The sequence below is a fragment of the Alligator mississippiensis genome, chromosome 4 (genome assembly GCF_030867095.1).
Source record: "Alligator mississippiensis isolate rAllMis1 chromosome 4, rAllMis1, whole genome shotgun sequence".
Lineage (NCBI taxonomy): Eukaryota > Metazoa > Chordata > Crocodylia > Alligatoridae > Alligator > Alligator mississippiensis.
Genome location: NC_081827.1, coordinates 186,921,924 through 186,936,014, shown reverse-complemented (window position 1 = coordinate 186,936,014; position 14,091 = coordinate 186,921,924). Strand labels below are relative to the sequence as shown.

Sequence of the window (14,091 nt, the reverse complement as noted above, 5' to 3'; positions counted from 1 at the left end):
CAAAATACCATGCTGTTTGTGAACTGTCCTAGAAATTAAAGTTCTTACATCATCCAAGCAAAATAAGTGAAAAGCTGATAAAGGATTCAGTTTATATATATAAAACTTTTTCCCTTCTGATTCCTCCAGCAAAAGACCAGCTTATTCTGATCAAGAAGCTCCACTCAGACCTAAACACCCTTGGATATAGAGACAAATACTACACTACTTATTCAAATCAGACAAGTAAAATTGTAGCCCTGATGGGTTAATTGTATCCACTTGGATGGGAGAGTCCTTATTTCAACTGGTTCCTTAAATATTTCTTCAAATGTTATTGGAAATTAGTCATGATGACAACTGTCAGTTTTTACTTTCAAATCATTCTAATAGTGTTGAAATGTGTCAGCTTAGTTTAAGATTAGACTAAAAAAATACTGCCGGCATAACTGGGTTTGGCAACAAAAGCATCTTCTTTAAGAACTGGTAAAATAATCATTTCCTCACCAGCCTGGACAAAGATGAAGATTTCAAGCACAGATTTTAATCATGCCAAGAACTTTAACAGTGCCCTGTAGGTGTTTCTCCCCCTGCCTTCCTGACACTACCAAGTGACATTTGTCCTCTAAAACTCACAGAGATACATTTAACAAAACTCCACTGTCAATCTTTTCCCTTGTCATTCATGTTTTATGTACTTTCCAATAGCAGCATTAGAACGTTTTGAATTCTGCATAAGAAGTCCACCTCCAAAATAAAATTTTTAAAAAAGCCAGTGCTATTTTTTTTTGCATTTTATGTAAACAAATTACATTATAGCAGTATAATTAAAAATGCTCTACTGAATATAAAGATATTCTGTTGCTTTACCTCTAAGGAATTTAGGGTCTAATGTCCTGTTGAAAGTCATTAGGACTCGCACTGCTCAATTAAGGCATTTTTGAAAAATCTGCTTGTCAAGCTAAAATAATATAAAGCTATACTACCTATAATACCATGCAGTCATAGTCTGCAGTGGATTTTATGCAAGATTTGTGCAAATACAGTGTTGATTCCACATATGGAAATGTGATGATAAGTGATTATCAATATAATTCTTATCAGCTTTCTTACCTTCTCAAAGTCTTTTTCTGGCCTTTCTTCAATCTGCAAACAAAGAGAGATTATTTAGACACAACAACTGGGTAAAAGAGGACACAGAGAAGACCAAGATTGACGGCAGTTTGCTTTTAAACTGAGCTGTGTCAGGGATCTTAGAAACATTCTTCACTGGCAATTCATTCTGCACAAAAAGCAACTACGGCACACGGTACTACACCAGCAATGGGAACACTCATCCCTGAAAAGCTCTCTTGGGCATACACAATATTAAGGTAGGTTTTCTTATTAATTTTTAGAACTGTTCAAGTTATATAAACTAGAGGAATGCCTTTATTTTACTCAAAGTCATGCTTCATATAGTCCAAAACCATACAAAATGCATGAATCACATATGAAATAAGCCTGAATCTACTTAATTTAGTAACTTAGTGTAAGCATACCATAACCACATTGCAGAACAAATGTTTTTGTTGTGTTTGATTATACATTTAACCACAATATTATATCGACTTACTCGTGCTCGGTTTTATCCCTGCAGGAATTTCTATATAAACAGTAAATATGCAAAATAGCACTCAGGAAAAGGAAAAGCTTAAAGTCCACAGTGCAAACGAAAAAATTTTTTTTCCTGGAGTTACAAAGTTGAAAAAAATTGCACTGAACATTTGCTGCATTGTCACCTGCAGGTGCAACAAAAACTGTCAGCAGCACAGTCCTTGAGAACATCCCTAGCTCAAACCAAAAGGAAGCAATTTTCACTTTCCTAAAGGTTATTAAAAATAAGACTTTTGACAATCAGATACCCAGACTATAACATCTGCATGAAGTCTGAGGTCTTTACTTCCAATAGCCCCCTAAAATCACTGCCCCTTCTTTCAAACAAGCAAAGCACAAGGTTGCAAAGGGACCCCCCCCACTTAGCATTCCCCCCATCCCTACTACCCCACGTTAGAAAGCTTAAAACCTCACTAAGACGTATTTCAGACATAACAAAGGGAAGTCTCCATCAATACAAATGAAGATATGGTACCCCAAAACAGGCTGGAACAACAAAGACAAGGAGATACGTCAAGGAGACAAGGAGGACAAACTAATGATAAGCTGCAGAAATCTTTAGAGAAAGTTCTGACATTGACATATAGCAAAGTTAAATATGGAGTCTTAAGAGACCTGAAGGAATAGCCTGGAGATTAACCAAAAAGACTTCTTGGTATTCATCAAGAATACAAAGTTAACATAGTTACAGTTAAAAGAAAGTAGTTTAAGACAGGATGGGCATAATTCTGCAGCAGCTGTGCTCTTAAAAATGGAGAAAATGAGATGAGCAGAATTTCAGAATGAGGATTAGAAAAAATAGATAGGGATAAGGAGAGAAGCCCCCTTAGTAGTTTGCGTAAACCCTCCCAGGTAACTCATGATCAGATGATAAATCTGCCCCTAATTACAAGGTTTAAGATTACAAAATGTGGAGAACATACCTTCCTATGGGCTGCAAAGAGGCAGTTCAAGAAGCAGTTCAAGTTTTCCAAAGGAGAGCATAACTATTTTCAATTGGAGCTGTGCAGGAAATAGGTATTCCATTTCCTGAAAAGTTGCATGAAATTAAAAGGCAAGAATTCTTGGGGGTGAGGAGACGCAGGCAAGCTTTTGGATATCGCGGTACCCTCTGTTGGGCTATGATGAGGAGAGGGGGATCTGAGGAAGGATACTGCAATACCTGAAAGCTTGTCTAAATTATCTCAACCATGCTGTTGGCCCAATAAAGGTAACACCCACCAAAACTCTTGCCTTTCCCACAAAATGAAACTTTAATAACAAACTCTATTTTTGCTCAACTGAAAAATATTGTGCCAATTACCATAATTAAATATCTAAATGAAAAGTAGTTTTGAAGAGGAAACGCAGAATATTTCATTCAATTTCCTTAAAACAATTTCATTACCATAAGGAAAAAATTAACTGTCCAATTCTATTTGGAGTTCAGCAAGCTGCAGCCATGCGGATTGGAAATACAGTGAGGAAACAGTGAAGCTGGCCAAGAATTAAGCAGAAATCAAGCCGTGTTTCAGGCACAGTTAGTTGTAGATACAATAATTTGAAATGAGATACTGCAGCACAATGCATGACATCAAAAGCCAAAGAAATTGAACTTTCAAGAATTTCCAATAAGCTCAGCAGTTGTCAGCATTTCTTCCTTTTAACATCTTCTAAAGCCAGAAGGCTATTTTAATGTCATTAAAAGAAAGAGCACTAATAAAACAACAAAAATCCATTCAGATTATTTCAGTTCAAGTGAGCATGTATGTGCATGAATGGGAGGTATATTCCCCTGTGAAAAAACATTCACCTGTTTGGATATGAACATTTGATAAGACATGCCTAGTTTGATAAATGAGTAGAGTGAAACTACCAAGAGCTCCAGAAATGGAGCCAGCTAGTTATGTGGTGTACAGCACGTATGACAATAAAAAGATCAATTAAATAAAACAATAACTTTATAGTGTCACTAAAACAAAGTTCTAATTTGTAATGATTAATCATTCACTCATGATGTTTACAGAGCAGTGATTTACAAATGTATTAAAGCTTCCTAAAGACTAGGAAAAGTCTGACAGCTCTGGTTACTCTTGCTTACTCTGCTGGTCTCCAGAAGAACAGGAAACTCACTTCTCATTTTAAAGCAAGAAAGCCGTCTTGCCACAGAACAGAATGGATTTTTGATTTTCAAGCTAAATCTCCATCATCCAGCAGAGGGAACTCTTGGTATTCTCATGTAATTCTTAAGTACATTACCGTGGTGGAAGCTCCTGAATATTTGAATCAATCAGATACTATTAAAGGTGATGGGTCAGGAAGAAAAGTTTATCTTATTCCGAAGTTGCACAAAGTTCTTGCCAAACAATGCACAACTTTCATATTAGCTTGCAAAGAATGCTATTACACACCTCACTGGAAACCACTGAACTGCTTCCAAATGACTCAATCTACCTTTTCTTATAAAAAAGGAGTTAATAAACTAACAGCACTTAAAATATGAAGGCATAAGATATTTGCCAAATAAGTAGATATTGACAGACATGCCAACAAAGATACAAAACCACTGTTCTTACAGAAATACAATTAAGGGCCATGTATATAAAGTTGTAATGGAATTGACCCTCAGGTCACTGCTTACAGATTATCACCTGCGTTACCATCGCTTAATGTGATCTGGGGTTTTTTTTTCCTTGCACACATAGGACATAAAGGGGAAGAAGTGGTACATAGAATGCTTTTCAAGAAAATTCCAATGTACATCAATAATTCAGCAAAGGGGACAAACTTTTCTTTTTAAAATAAGCAACAGCAAAGGGATCAAAGTTCAGCTTCTTTCAAACATTTTTTTTTTTTTTTAGAATAAAACCAGGGGTGCGTGTTACTAAAGAGCATCAACAATATCAGCAGACAAGGTTCCTTGTGTGAATTTGATATCTTTTATGAGACCAACCCAAATAGTTGGAGAAAAGTTATTAAGCAAGCTTTCGGGTTCAAAAACCTTTCATCAGGCTAAGGAAGTTTCAGCAGTTGGTGTATCAGAAGCTTCATGCAGCTGGAAGCTAAACAGCAGGCTAACTCTACAAGTCTATATATGGAAATATTACCTATTTTTCATAAATAGTAAAAAGAAAAAAAAGTATTGAAGCTTAATGCATTTGAAACTTGTTTCCCTATTCCTTCCCTATTCTTATTTCTGCCGATTGTTTATTTGTCATCAACTCTTCAAGTACTTTGTCTCTCTATTCATCCAGGTCCAGCATCACAACCACAAACAACCTGCCACTGATACAGTGCCTTTCCCCAATGCCTTCACAATGGTTTACAAACATTTAGGCTGGGTGTCACAACCAAATTAAGTAGTGCCCATGTCACAAACAAGTAATAACCATTTAAAACAGTTTTTTCTGCACTAGGTTAACTAAGGGTTAACAATAATGATAGTAACCGTTTTTTTTTTGCTGCGCGTGTCAAAAAGAGATTTATAACTGCAACACTAACATGAAATAGAACTTAGCCTTCTGTGCTATACATAAATCATTATAACTGGTCAGAGAAAACAGGGAGTGTCCCTATGATAACACCCTAGCAAAGACCGCTAGATAATTGGCGATTCTAATTAGATTTATGACGTGGCAAAAAACAATTGGCTATCATACAAACAAAACCCGCTTACATTTTTCGCAAAGTCGAAGACAACTCTGCCCACACCTTGGAGTAAATCTGACAATTTGATCAGTTGTCAGCGTCTTCCTGCCGCGACCTCCCTGGCGTACCCTTGCCCCGCATGCCCGATAAGCCGACCGCCGGCCCGTATATATATATCTGCAGAACGACTGAACGACGATCTCTAAGCTGTAACTAACTATCTCTGACCTCCGTCTTACACCACCTTGACGTGAGTAAACAATCTTGCTTTACAACTGATAAGCGTCCGCCTAATTAATTCCACTCCATGCATCACAAGTACCTGCCTGACAAACGCTTAACTGCCCGGGTGGGAGTCAGGGAGAGCTGCTGGCCGGCTGCCCTGGGTCCCGACACTGGGGACAGACATTACACATAAACCGGTTTAAGTGATCAGAAACTGATTTAAACGTGTAACGGAACAGATGTTCAGTGCACATAAACCAGTTAGAAAATGGCTAAAACCGGTTTGAGATAAACCTGTTTGAATGTCATATCAGACTTAATTGATGTGGGTCAAACCAGCTTATGCAATGCCTGTCCCAAACCCCTTGCTGGTTTAACTTAAACCAGAGTCCCCCAGCATCCTAGCATGCTCTCTGGGCTGGCTGCGCCTCTGCTCCACAGCATGGCTGTCCCCTCCCCTCTGCTCCCTGGACAGACCTCTAGCAGAGTCTTGCAGGCACAGCAGGGTCTTATGTCTTCCCTGTGCCCTACTCCCCCAGCCCCATCATCACTGGCTGCTTAAGCAGGGATCCCTTCCTGCTCTCTGCCACAGCATGGACCATAGTCAGCATGTGGTATGCTAGCTAATGCTGTGTAAAGCTCCAGCAGAGACTGCAGACACAGCTGGGTCTGCCTGGCTTCCCCCTACCTTACCCCCCACACCCTGCTCAAGCAGGAAATCCCGCTCCCAATCTCCCACAGCACAGACCCCAGCCCCACGGACCCTAGGCATTTGGTATACTAGCTAATGCCAAGAGGTGTCTGTGTGCGTCTCTCTCCAATTTCACTGGGGCAGGCAGACAGAACAGTGACTGCTTAGGGCTGTTTGGAGCTAATCACCAGGTTAGCCAGTAAGCTGTTTAAGAAGTTTGAAGTAATAGAGAGAGGCCATTGTTTTGCTAATCAGGTGATAAAGACTGTTATCACTATCAGCCCCCCCTCTGGGTGGCTTGCTTGCCTGTCAGTTTGCTGCAGACTGTATGACAAAGCACAGAGGGAGACTGAAAAGCTCTGTATCATCAACAGATGCATGCACTGTAACCCTTCCTCCCCCCCATCCCTTGCCTCAAAGTGCTAGCCCAGGGCTGGGGGCTGGCAACAGTCCTGTCCCTTTAGCAGACAGAGGGGAAAAGTCTGGGACCGTGCAGGCAGACCTTCCTAATGAGAGTCCTGCCAGGGCCTGGCCACACCCCCTCAGCTCAGCTCCCTGCAGAAGGGAAGGGAGGGCTGCTCTAGTGCCCCTTGGCTTCTAGCCTGAGCCACTGCAGGCATGTGCCTGAATTTCCTCAGCCGAGAGAGACTCTCTGTCTGGTTTCAAACCAGTTCAGCCTAGCCACGTTAGACTAACCTGCAAAGATTAAATCAATTAAGGCTCAGGCTTTTTGAACGTCTGTCCCTAGCCTTACTGGCAAGACTTGAATGCTCCTGTGAAGTAGGTACATATTATACTCAGCTTGCAAGGTAAATGGGGGTCAAGGGAGTTGTAATTCCATATGTTCACCATCACATGAAAGTGGTGAAAAAATTAGGAGTTTAATTCACATATTCCAACCATCAGTCTTCTGCACTAGGCCACAGAACAGGTATTTACTGTGTTAACAAAAAGATGCTAGAGGACTCCTCTAAGTGTGCTGAGGTGCCAAAAAAACAACTTGAACATGCCGAATATATTCACTGGATTGCTTTTCAGCTCCATCTCAGTGACAAGTATTGACTAAGATTACCTTCCCCATAAGGCAGCATGTTTTTTTCTTCTTTCCTGTGGCCTTATTTTCTATTATTAATACTGATATGCTGTTTAAAGTCATTCACCTTCCTGATGAATTTCCCATTGGTGCAACAATTCATTATATTGCTTAATCTTTTATGCTCTATAAAATGAGTACCAGGAAAGAGCCTCCGAGGCAAACATTCAGTACTTTGAAATGAGAGATAGCAAAGCAAATCATTGCCGAAAATTCAAGTCATAAATGTAATAAAACACTGGGATAAGAAAAAAAAAGTTACTGTAATAATAATTGTGACTTACTCCCTTATATAGACATATGATTGATGTAAACTCACTGAACTATAGTCTAACAGAGGCAGGACTACAAGTGTACCTGTTCCTGCCACTAAATCCTACAGATCTTTCCAATGCAACATAAAGGCTCCTGTGGACTAGGAATCAGCTTAGAGGTTTTAAAAAGTCATTAGTAGAAAACCTTTCTGAACTGTGTCAAGACTGAACGGGGTGTTTCTCAAGGACTCGCTGTAACTTTCCTATCCGAGGAATGCCAATCCTTGCTTTGTACACAAACATATCACCAGCTTCTGGAACGTAAGTCAGCTCTCCAGGGAGACCTGAGCTCCAGAGAGCCTGAAGCACAGCCAGTTCTGGCCACTCTTCAGTGATTACTGCTGACAGCCCTGGTGTATGAGTAGTCTTAAAACAGTACAGGATGATGGGGCCAGATAAAAAGTAATGACAACTTGGGGGCAAAGTGTAAGTGCACACATACATTCTGGGCAGAATTCAATCCACCTCTGCTTTCACCTATATTGGTTCATTGAAATAGTAGGGGACTCTTATAGCAGGGGTTCCCAAACTGGTACACATATGCCAGGCATCTTGTGGGGGGGGAGGGGGGGGGGGAAGTACACGAGAGACAGTGTAATGGTGGATTTAATTATAATAATAATTGCCATTTACAGGGTTAAAATATAAAACATATGTTGGTAGGGGTACATGGGCAGCCGGTAAATCTGGAATGGGGTACACAAGAAGAAAAAGTTTGGGAATCTCTGCCCTACTGTATGAGTAGTCACAGCTTTGTTCAAGTATTATACCAGTTTGCTGTATCAGGACTGCACATTTTCTTAATAGTTCATTTTCAAACTCAAGATGTAGGATGACAATCATCCAGTACGCTGTCCCCCAAAGCTACACACTGGCTCTGTCCATGCCATCCTCTTGTTAGCTCTGTTTGAAAGTCTGTCTCTTTGGAATCCAGTTCCACTGTGCTCTCTATCTTGAGACTTATCTTTTGACACTACTATACCTCCTAATGGATAAAAAAATCGAAACATTTAAGTTTTCAGACTGCTATTAACATATATTGTAAAATTCTCTCATCTAGTCTTTTAATTTGCTAGGTTTGGGGAAATCTATACATGTGTAAGATTTGCTTCCAATTTTGTCTCTGCTACTGAAGATTTATGAAAAGTGACATTTGTCAGCACTGGCCCTACAATCCATATTTTATTCAGAAAAGGACAGCACTTACTGGCACATTAACCTGCAATTAATGTATATCTAGATAAACATACAAAGCATACATATCACATGTTAATAGTGAATCACACGATAACAGTGATTGAGTGGGGCATGCATTCATCTACAGTAACAGGAAGTCACTACTTTCAAGTTCTTAAAAAAATCCAAATACTGAAATTAATATTTCACACATACAATTTAAAAAAACAACAACATTGGAGTGCATTTCTAAACCCAAATATGCACTTTAAAAATATCACTGTATTGAGGCTCAAGAATGCAGATTTACAAAGCTCTATGTATAAGCCGCTACTGATATTTTTATACAGAGGTGAAAAATATTGATAGAACTGGAAATTAAGTTCTGAAAAAAGGTTTGGGGGCTCAGGAACAGCAACTCAGTAGGGGGGGAAATAGTGTTTGGGAGATTAGTGTTTTTCAGTGACAAGACACTCAAAATATTAGATTTTTCACAGCAATGTCAGAAATAACTATACCCATAAGAATGGCAAAGACAAACCTAACCTCACTGTGACCAGTTCTTATAATTTTTAATCACAGTATCTAGACAACTCAAAACATAAGTGCTAAAGTGAGTTAAACCAATGGTTCATCAAGCCCAGTATCCTGTCTCCAATCCTTTTGGCAGGTATGCCACAAATTAGCCCTGTACCCTCAAGTGCCACTCCAATCCCTTTCCCCTGCCCAACCTTCTGCTCTGCTTTCTGCTCCCAGACCTGTGCTCCATGCTCAATTAGCTGCTTTGCTTTTTGCTTTCTGCCCCATTTGCGATCATGTTGCCTTTCCTCCTGGCAGTCTGCTACGCGCCACACAGAGGATGCCTATGCAACTTGCGGTACCTGTGCCAACAACTGTCCTTGTTTTAGAAGGACAGCAAACCCAAAACCCCTGTAACAACCGCTAACCCTTAAAGGGACTTTTTTCTCTGCCTCAGTGCAGCCCAACTGGTTAGCACCTCCATTTCTCCACTGCAAATATCCTACAATGACAGCAGCTCCGGTTATAAAAAAAATTCTAAGACATATGATAAATATGCCTCCTTACTTAGAAGCAGCTTCCCATTAACTACTCAAAACTTATAACTAACAAGAAAAATAAGTTACAGAAATCAATTTCAATGTTAAGAATTCAAGGGCACTAAGCCTAAACACCTTAACAGCATTCCCATTAATTCAAGTTCTCTTTGTTTCTGTTGGGGATGCTGAAATTCAGCTCTAAAAGCTTCTCAATAGTTACATTATTGATATAAGATATTCCTGCAGAGCCAGGAGAAAATACAGTGTAATCAAATAAATCATAAAAATTGCTCATTTATTTATGGGCTGGATGCCTGGAGTACTTTAGCTGTTTACTAAAAAGCTTTGTGTGTGTCTTAAAACTGGAAATAGCCCTGTCCTTTAAAGAGGTTCACTTTTAAAGTATCAGAAATTTGTCTAAAGATACCATATCTTTAAAATACATCCATTTCAAATTTATTCTTCAGGAGTACAACCCCGCCCCCCTGAAGATTTGTTCGTTTTTTTAAAATAATGCATTTTTATTAAACGAAAGACATTTGTTTGTTTGTTTTTAATTATGATATTACAATTACATTCTTATTGGAATCCTGACAGCTCTAGATTTAATCTTGGGAATTTACTTTGGACGGATAAACAAAGGAGTCTTAGGAGTCTCTGGGAAAGTTTTCCATACCATGTTTTGTACATGTACATGCTTTATAGAATGGGTAGCCAGACCTGATATAAGTGACAGCCACTGGACTATAGAGACATGTTCCTACCTTTGCTCTAATGAGTCTAGAGAAGGAATCCAATTCTTAACTGTATTAGAGAGTCCCAGTTTCAATAGGAAGAGTATGGAGAGCCCTCAGTTCTGCCCAGCCTAAGGTCTAGTACAGTGGAAGGAGAAGGGGAAGGCAACCTTTTTGATAGGCATGCCACAAATTAGTCACCCACCCTTCAAGTATCACTATAATCCCCTTACCCTGCCCAATCTGCTTGCTCTGGTTTGTGCTCCTTACCTGAGGTGCTCCTCTGCTTTCTGTTTCGTGCCCTGTGTTCCCTGTCTGATCTCCTGCTGTTTCCTGCCCTATTGGCTGCTGTGCTGCCTGTCCCTTCCTGATCTGAAGGGATCCTGGTTTTCCCCAGTTTAAAAAAAATCCCCAATTGTTGGTTAAAAAAAAAACATAACCCCCAATCCACATTTTTCCATGATTAAAATGAAACACCACTGTATATATAAAACTCTCTCTTTCTATATATATATAGATATATAGTTATATATTTTAGTGGTGTTTCATTTACATCACAGAAAAATGTGGATTTGGGGTTACCTTTTTTAACCAAAAATTGTGGATTTTTTTTTTTTTTAATTGGAGAAAACCAGGATCCCTGCTGATCTGCCACATGTCACACACGAAGACTACCCATGCCACTTTTGCCACAGGTTGGCCACCTCTGGTCTAGTGGTTGATTTAAAACCCCCTTCAGTTTAGGGCAGCCTAGAATCTATATATCCAATTTATGGGGAAGTACTCTAACCAACAGGTAGATTTTTGGGGCTGTGAATCCAGTCTTACATACATACCTAAATGCAGGTTAAATCCAGCATTTGAGATGTACCACTGCTTTCAGCATTTCTTATTGCCTGCCTGAGTCCACCCAACTCTCGCACTTAAAAGGACTGAACATTTAGATGCCTAACTCAGGTTTTCAACCGCAGCTTCTAACTTAGGTCTCCAGTCTCAGGTGTGGGAATGGTTACCACTAACAACACAGAGTCCCTTTGTGAAGACTACTCTAAATAAACTCATTTTGATGGGAGTTAAGGACAAGCAGCTACTGGTGAAGTAAATGCAATTTCCAGAGGGCTCTTTTACAAGATTTCCTATTGTAATTCATACATTTTGACACATTAGTCTGAAACACCATGAGTCCACCAAATCAACCTGTAGACAGACCAACCAAAAAAGTTACCTGAAGAAGGATTACTGGTTTCAGATAAAAACCAGTTTGCATTTATTTAAACTGCACTTGTGTGAACCTTAATGGATTGTAATTAGCGGACTCAACTTCTAAATTACACTAGGTGTGTGGCTTGCTGAAAGAAGCATGTAGCACATAAAGAAAGACAAAATGATTGCCTTAGATTAGCAAGAAAAAACTCTAGGTTATACTAGAACACAATGAGAACAAAGTATAAGAAACCAAATGTCTTACCAAATATAGGGAGCACAGCAGTTATCAGGTCTTTTTAGACTCAAGTCACCCCTCCATAACTTTTCTGAATTGAGCAGTACCCGACTTCAAAAAGTAATTTATTACAGTTTATTGATTTACAATTTATTATCTCCTCACCCCCTGTGTCACCCTTGAAAGGCTGTTATGGCACCCCACAATGCTGCAAATCTTTGTTTTAGACAACAAAATAAGCAGTCAGATTTTCAAGAGCTCTAGACAGGGACTGACTGCAAGGTGGGAAAGGATATGGAGAACCAATGGCCTCTATTCTTTTTTTTCATCTTTCCTTTGACTAAAACTCCGCAGTCTAAAGCCCTTGTTGTTACCTATTGGCAAGATCTCAATTTTTCCCTTTACTCAATGCCTTCTTGTCCTCTCATTTCCACTAACTCTTAAATATTCCTTATTTTGACCATACTTTTCTCTTGCTTCTTTATGTCACAGTACAAAAATGCTCCCACGGTCTCTATCCTGAAAAAGAAGTCAGCTCCACTTGCCTTCCATCCAAACTCCCTTTTTAATTTCAGTTCTTCAGTATACTGCCTGCTCTCTTAGAACAGCTCCCATCTGGCATTGGAGCTCTCTGCCCTGCTGAAATGACTCTTAGCAAGATCATTAATTTACCACTTCCCACCTATGTCATTTTTGTTATTATTTACATATATTACAATACTGTGAAGCCCTAGCCAAAATCAGAACTACAATGTTCTAGGTGATGGATATGTAAAAAGATGTCCTTGTCCTGATAAAAGCAAAATATAAATAAACACGAGAAACAAAGGATGGAAGAAAGAATGATTACAGATGGAGAATCTTCCTTCAGAGACCCACATATTGGCCACCAGAGCCATCTGCCCCTGCAGCCTCTCTTGCCAGCCCCAGGAGCATGGGAAGAGCTGTGCTGAAGTGTGGCCTGATGTCCGCCACCTGCCTGTGGCAGAGAGTAATACCTGGAGATCTGGAGCCAGCACAAGGGGAGGAAAGAGGGTTCAGGAAGCTGCAAGAGTGGGAATCCCTGGAAAAATACTGGAAATAGGGCTTTGAATTGGGGGGGGAGGGGGGGGCAGGGAGGAACATCTCTCTCCTTGCACAAGGGCCAACCATTGTATCACCATTAAAAGGATTTTTTTGCACCCCAATTGAGAATCACTGGTAACAGTATAGTAATCTGTAGGTTATCTATGACCCAGTATATAAGTATGTAACTGAAAATGTACTTGGCACAAACACAAAATATTCACAACAAAAGGGATTATTACCAAGTGGGATTAATTTAACCAGGAATAACAAACTACAGTTATATTTGATATAGAAAGATCACCCAATAACCTTTTAACTTGAGTCACTCACACAGTCAGTACACATTTGTGCACAAACTTAGGAAAAAAGCTTGAACACTAAAAGCAGATTTGTGCGCGTGTGTGTGTGGGGGGGAAATCACTAAAATCAAAATCAACACAGGATACTTACAATGGTCTACAACATTAAACACTTTCTAAATGCTCAGACTGAGAAACTGAATTTGACATATGGAATAATGAACATAGTAGGACCGCCAACTATAATGCACTTTAAAAGGAAAAGGAGAACCTACATTAGCATAGCCGTTCCAAGTTCACAATGTACTCACTGCATACACGCATCAAATTTTGCATCACCTAGACACCCACAATCTTTCTATACTTCATACTAAATTTGGTATTCCAGAGTGTTTTGTGGCACCATCATGTTGCTGAGACAGTTTTTTTTACCTTGTGGGTGATGGAATGATATCATCTGGGATGACAGTGTGAAAAGACATGGCCAAAAAATGTTCACCTTTAAACTTATTCACAGGGTCCTGTTATTTTGCAACAAAGCCTAAATAGCTTTCCTTACATTCCAAGTTCTAGATATTTGATTAGATAGCTTGATCCTAATATGTAAAAGTTTATATAATTAGCCAAGACAACATTACAGGAAATGCCTTTTCTGGTATAAAAATAGTCCAAAACACTAAAATAATTGGAGTTTTTCTTCCTCAATTGAGGAAAAGCTCAAATAATCAAC

General features: G+C 39.5%; 1 protein-coding gene across 8 annotated transcripts in view; it reads right to left on the bottom strand.

The window, feature by feature from the left end:
• LRRFIP1 (LRR binding FLII interacting protein 1) overlaps positions 1-14,091 on the bottom strand; it is a 185,788-nt gene that overhangs the window by 36,130 nt on the left and 135,567 nt on the right. For all 8 annotated transcript variants that reach the window (XM_059727186.1, XM_059727182.1, XM_059727184.1 and 5 more), the window contains one exon: positions 1,093-1,125. In XM_059727186.1, coding sequence (XP_059583169.1) covers positions 1,093-1,125 — 33 coding nt within the window. The remainder of the gene's footprint in view (positions 1-1,092; positions 1,126-14,091) is intronic.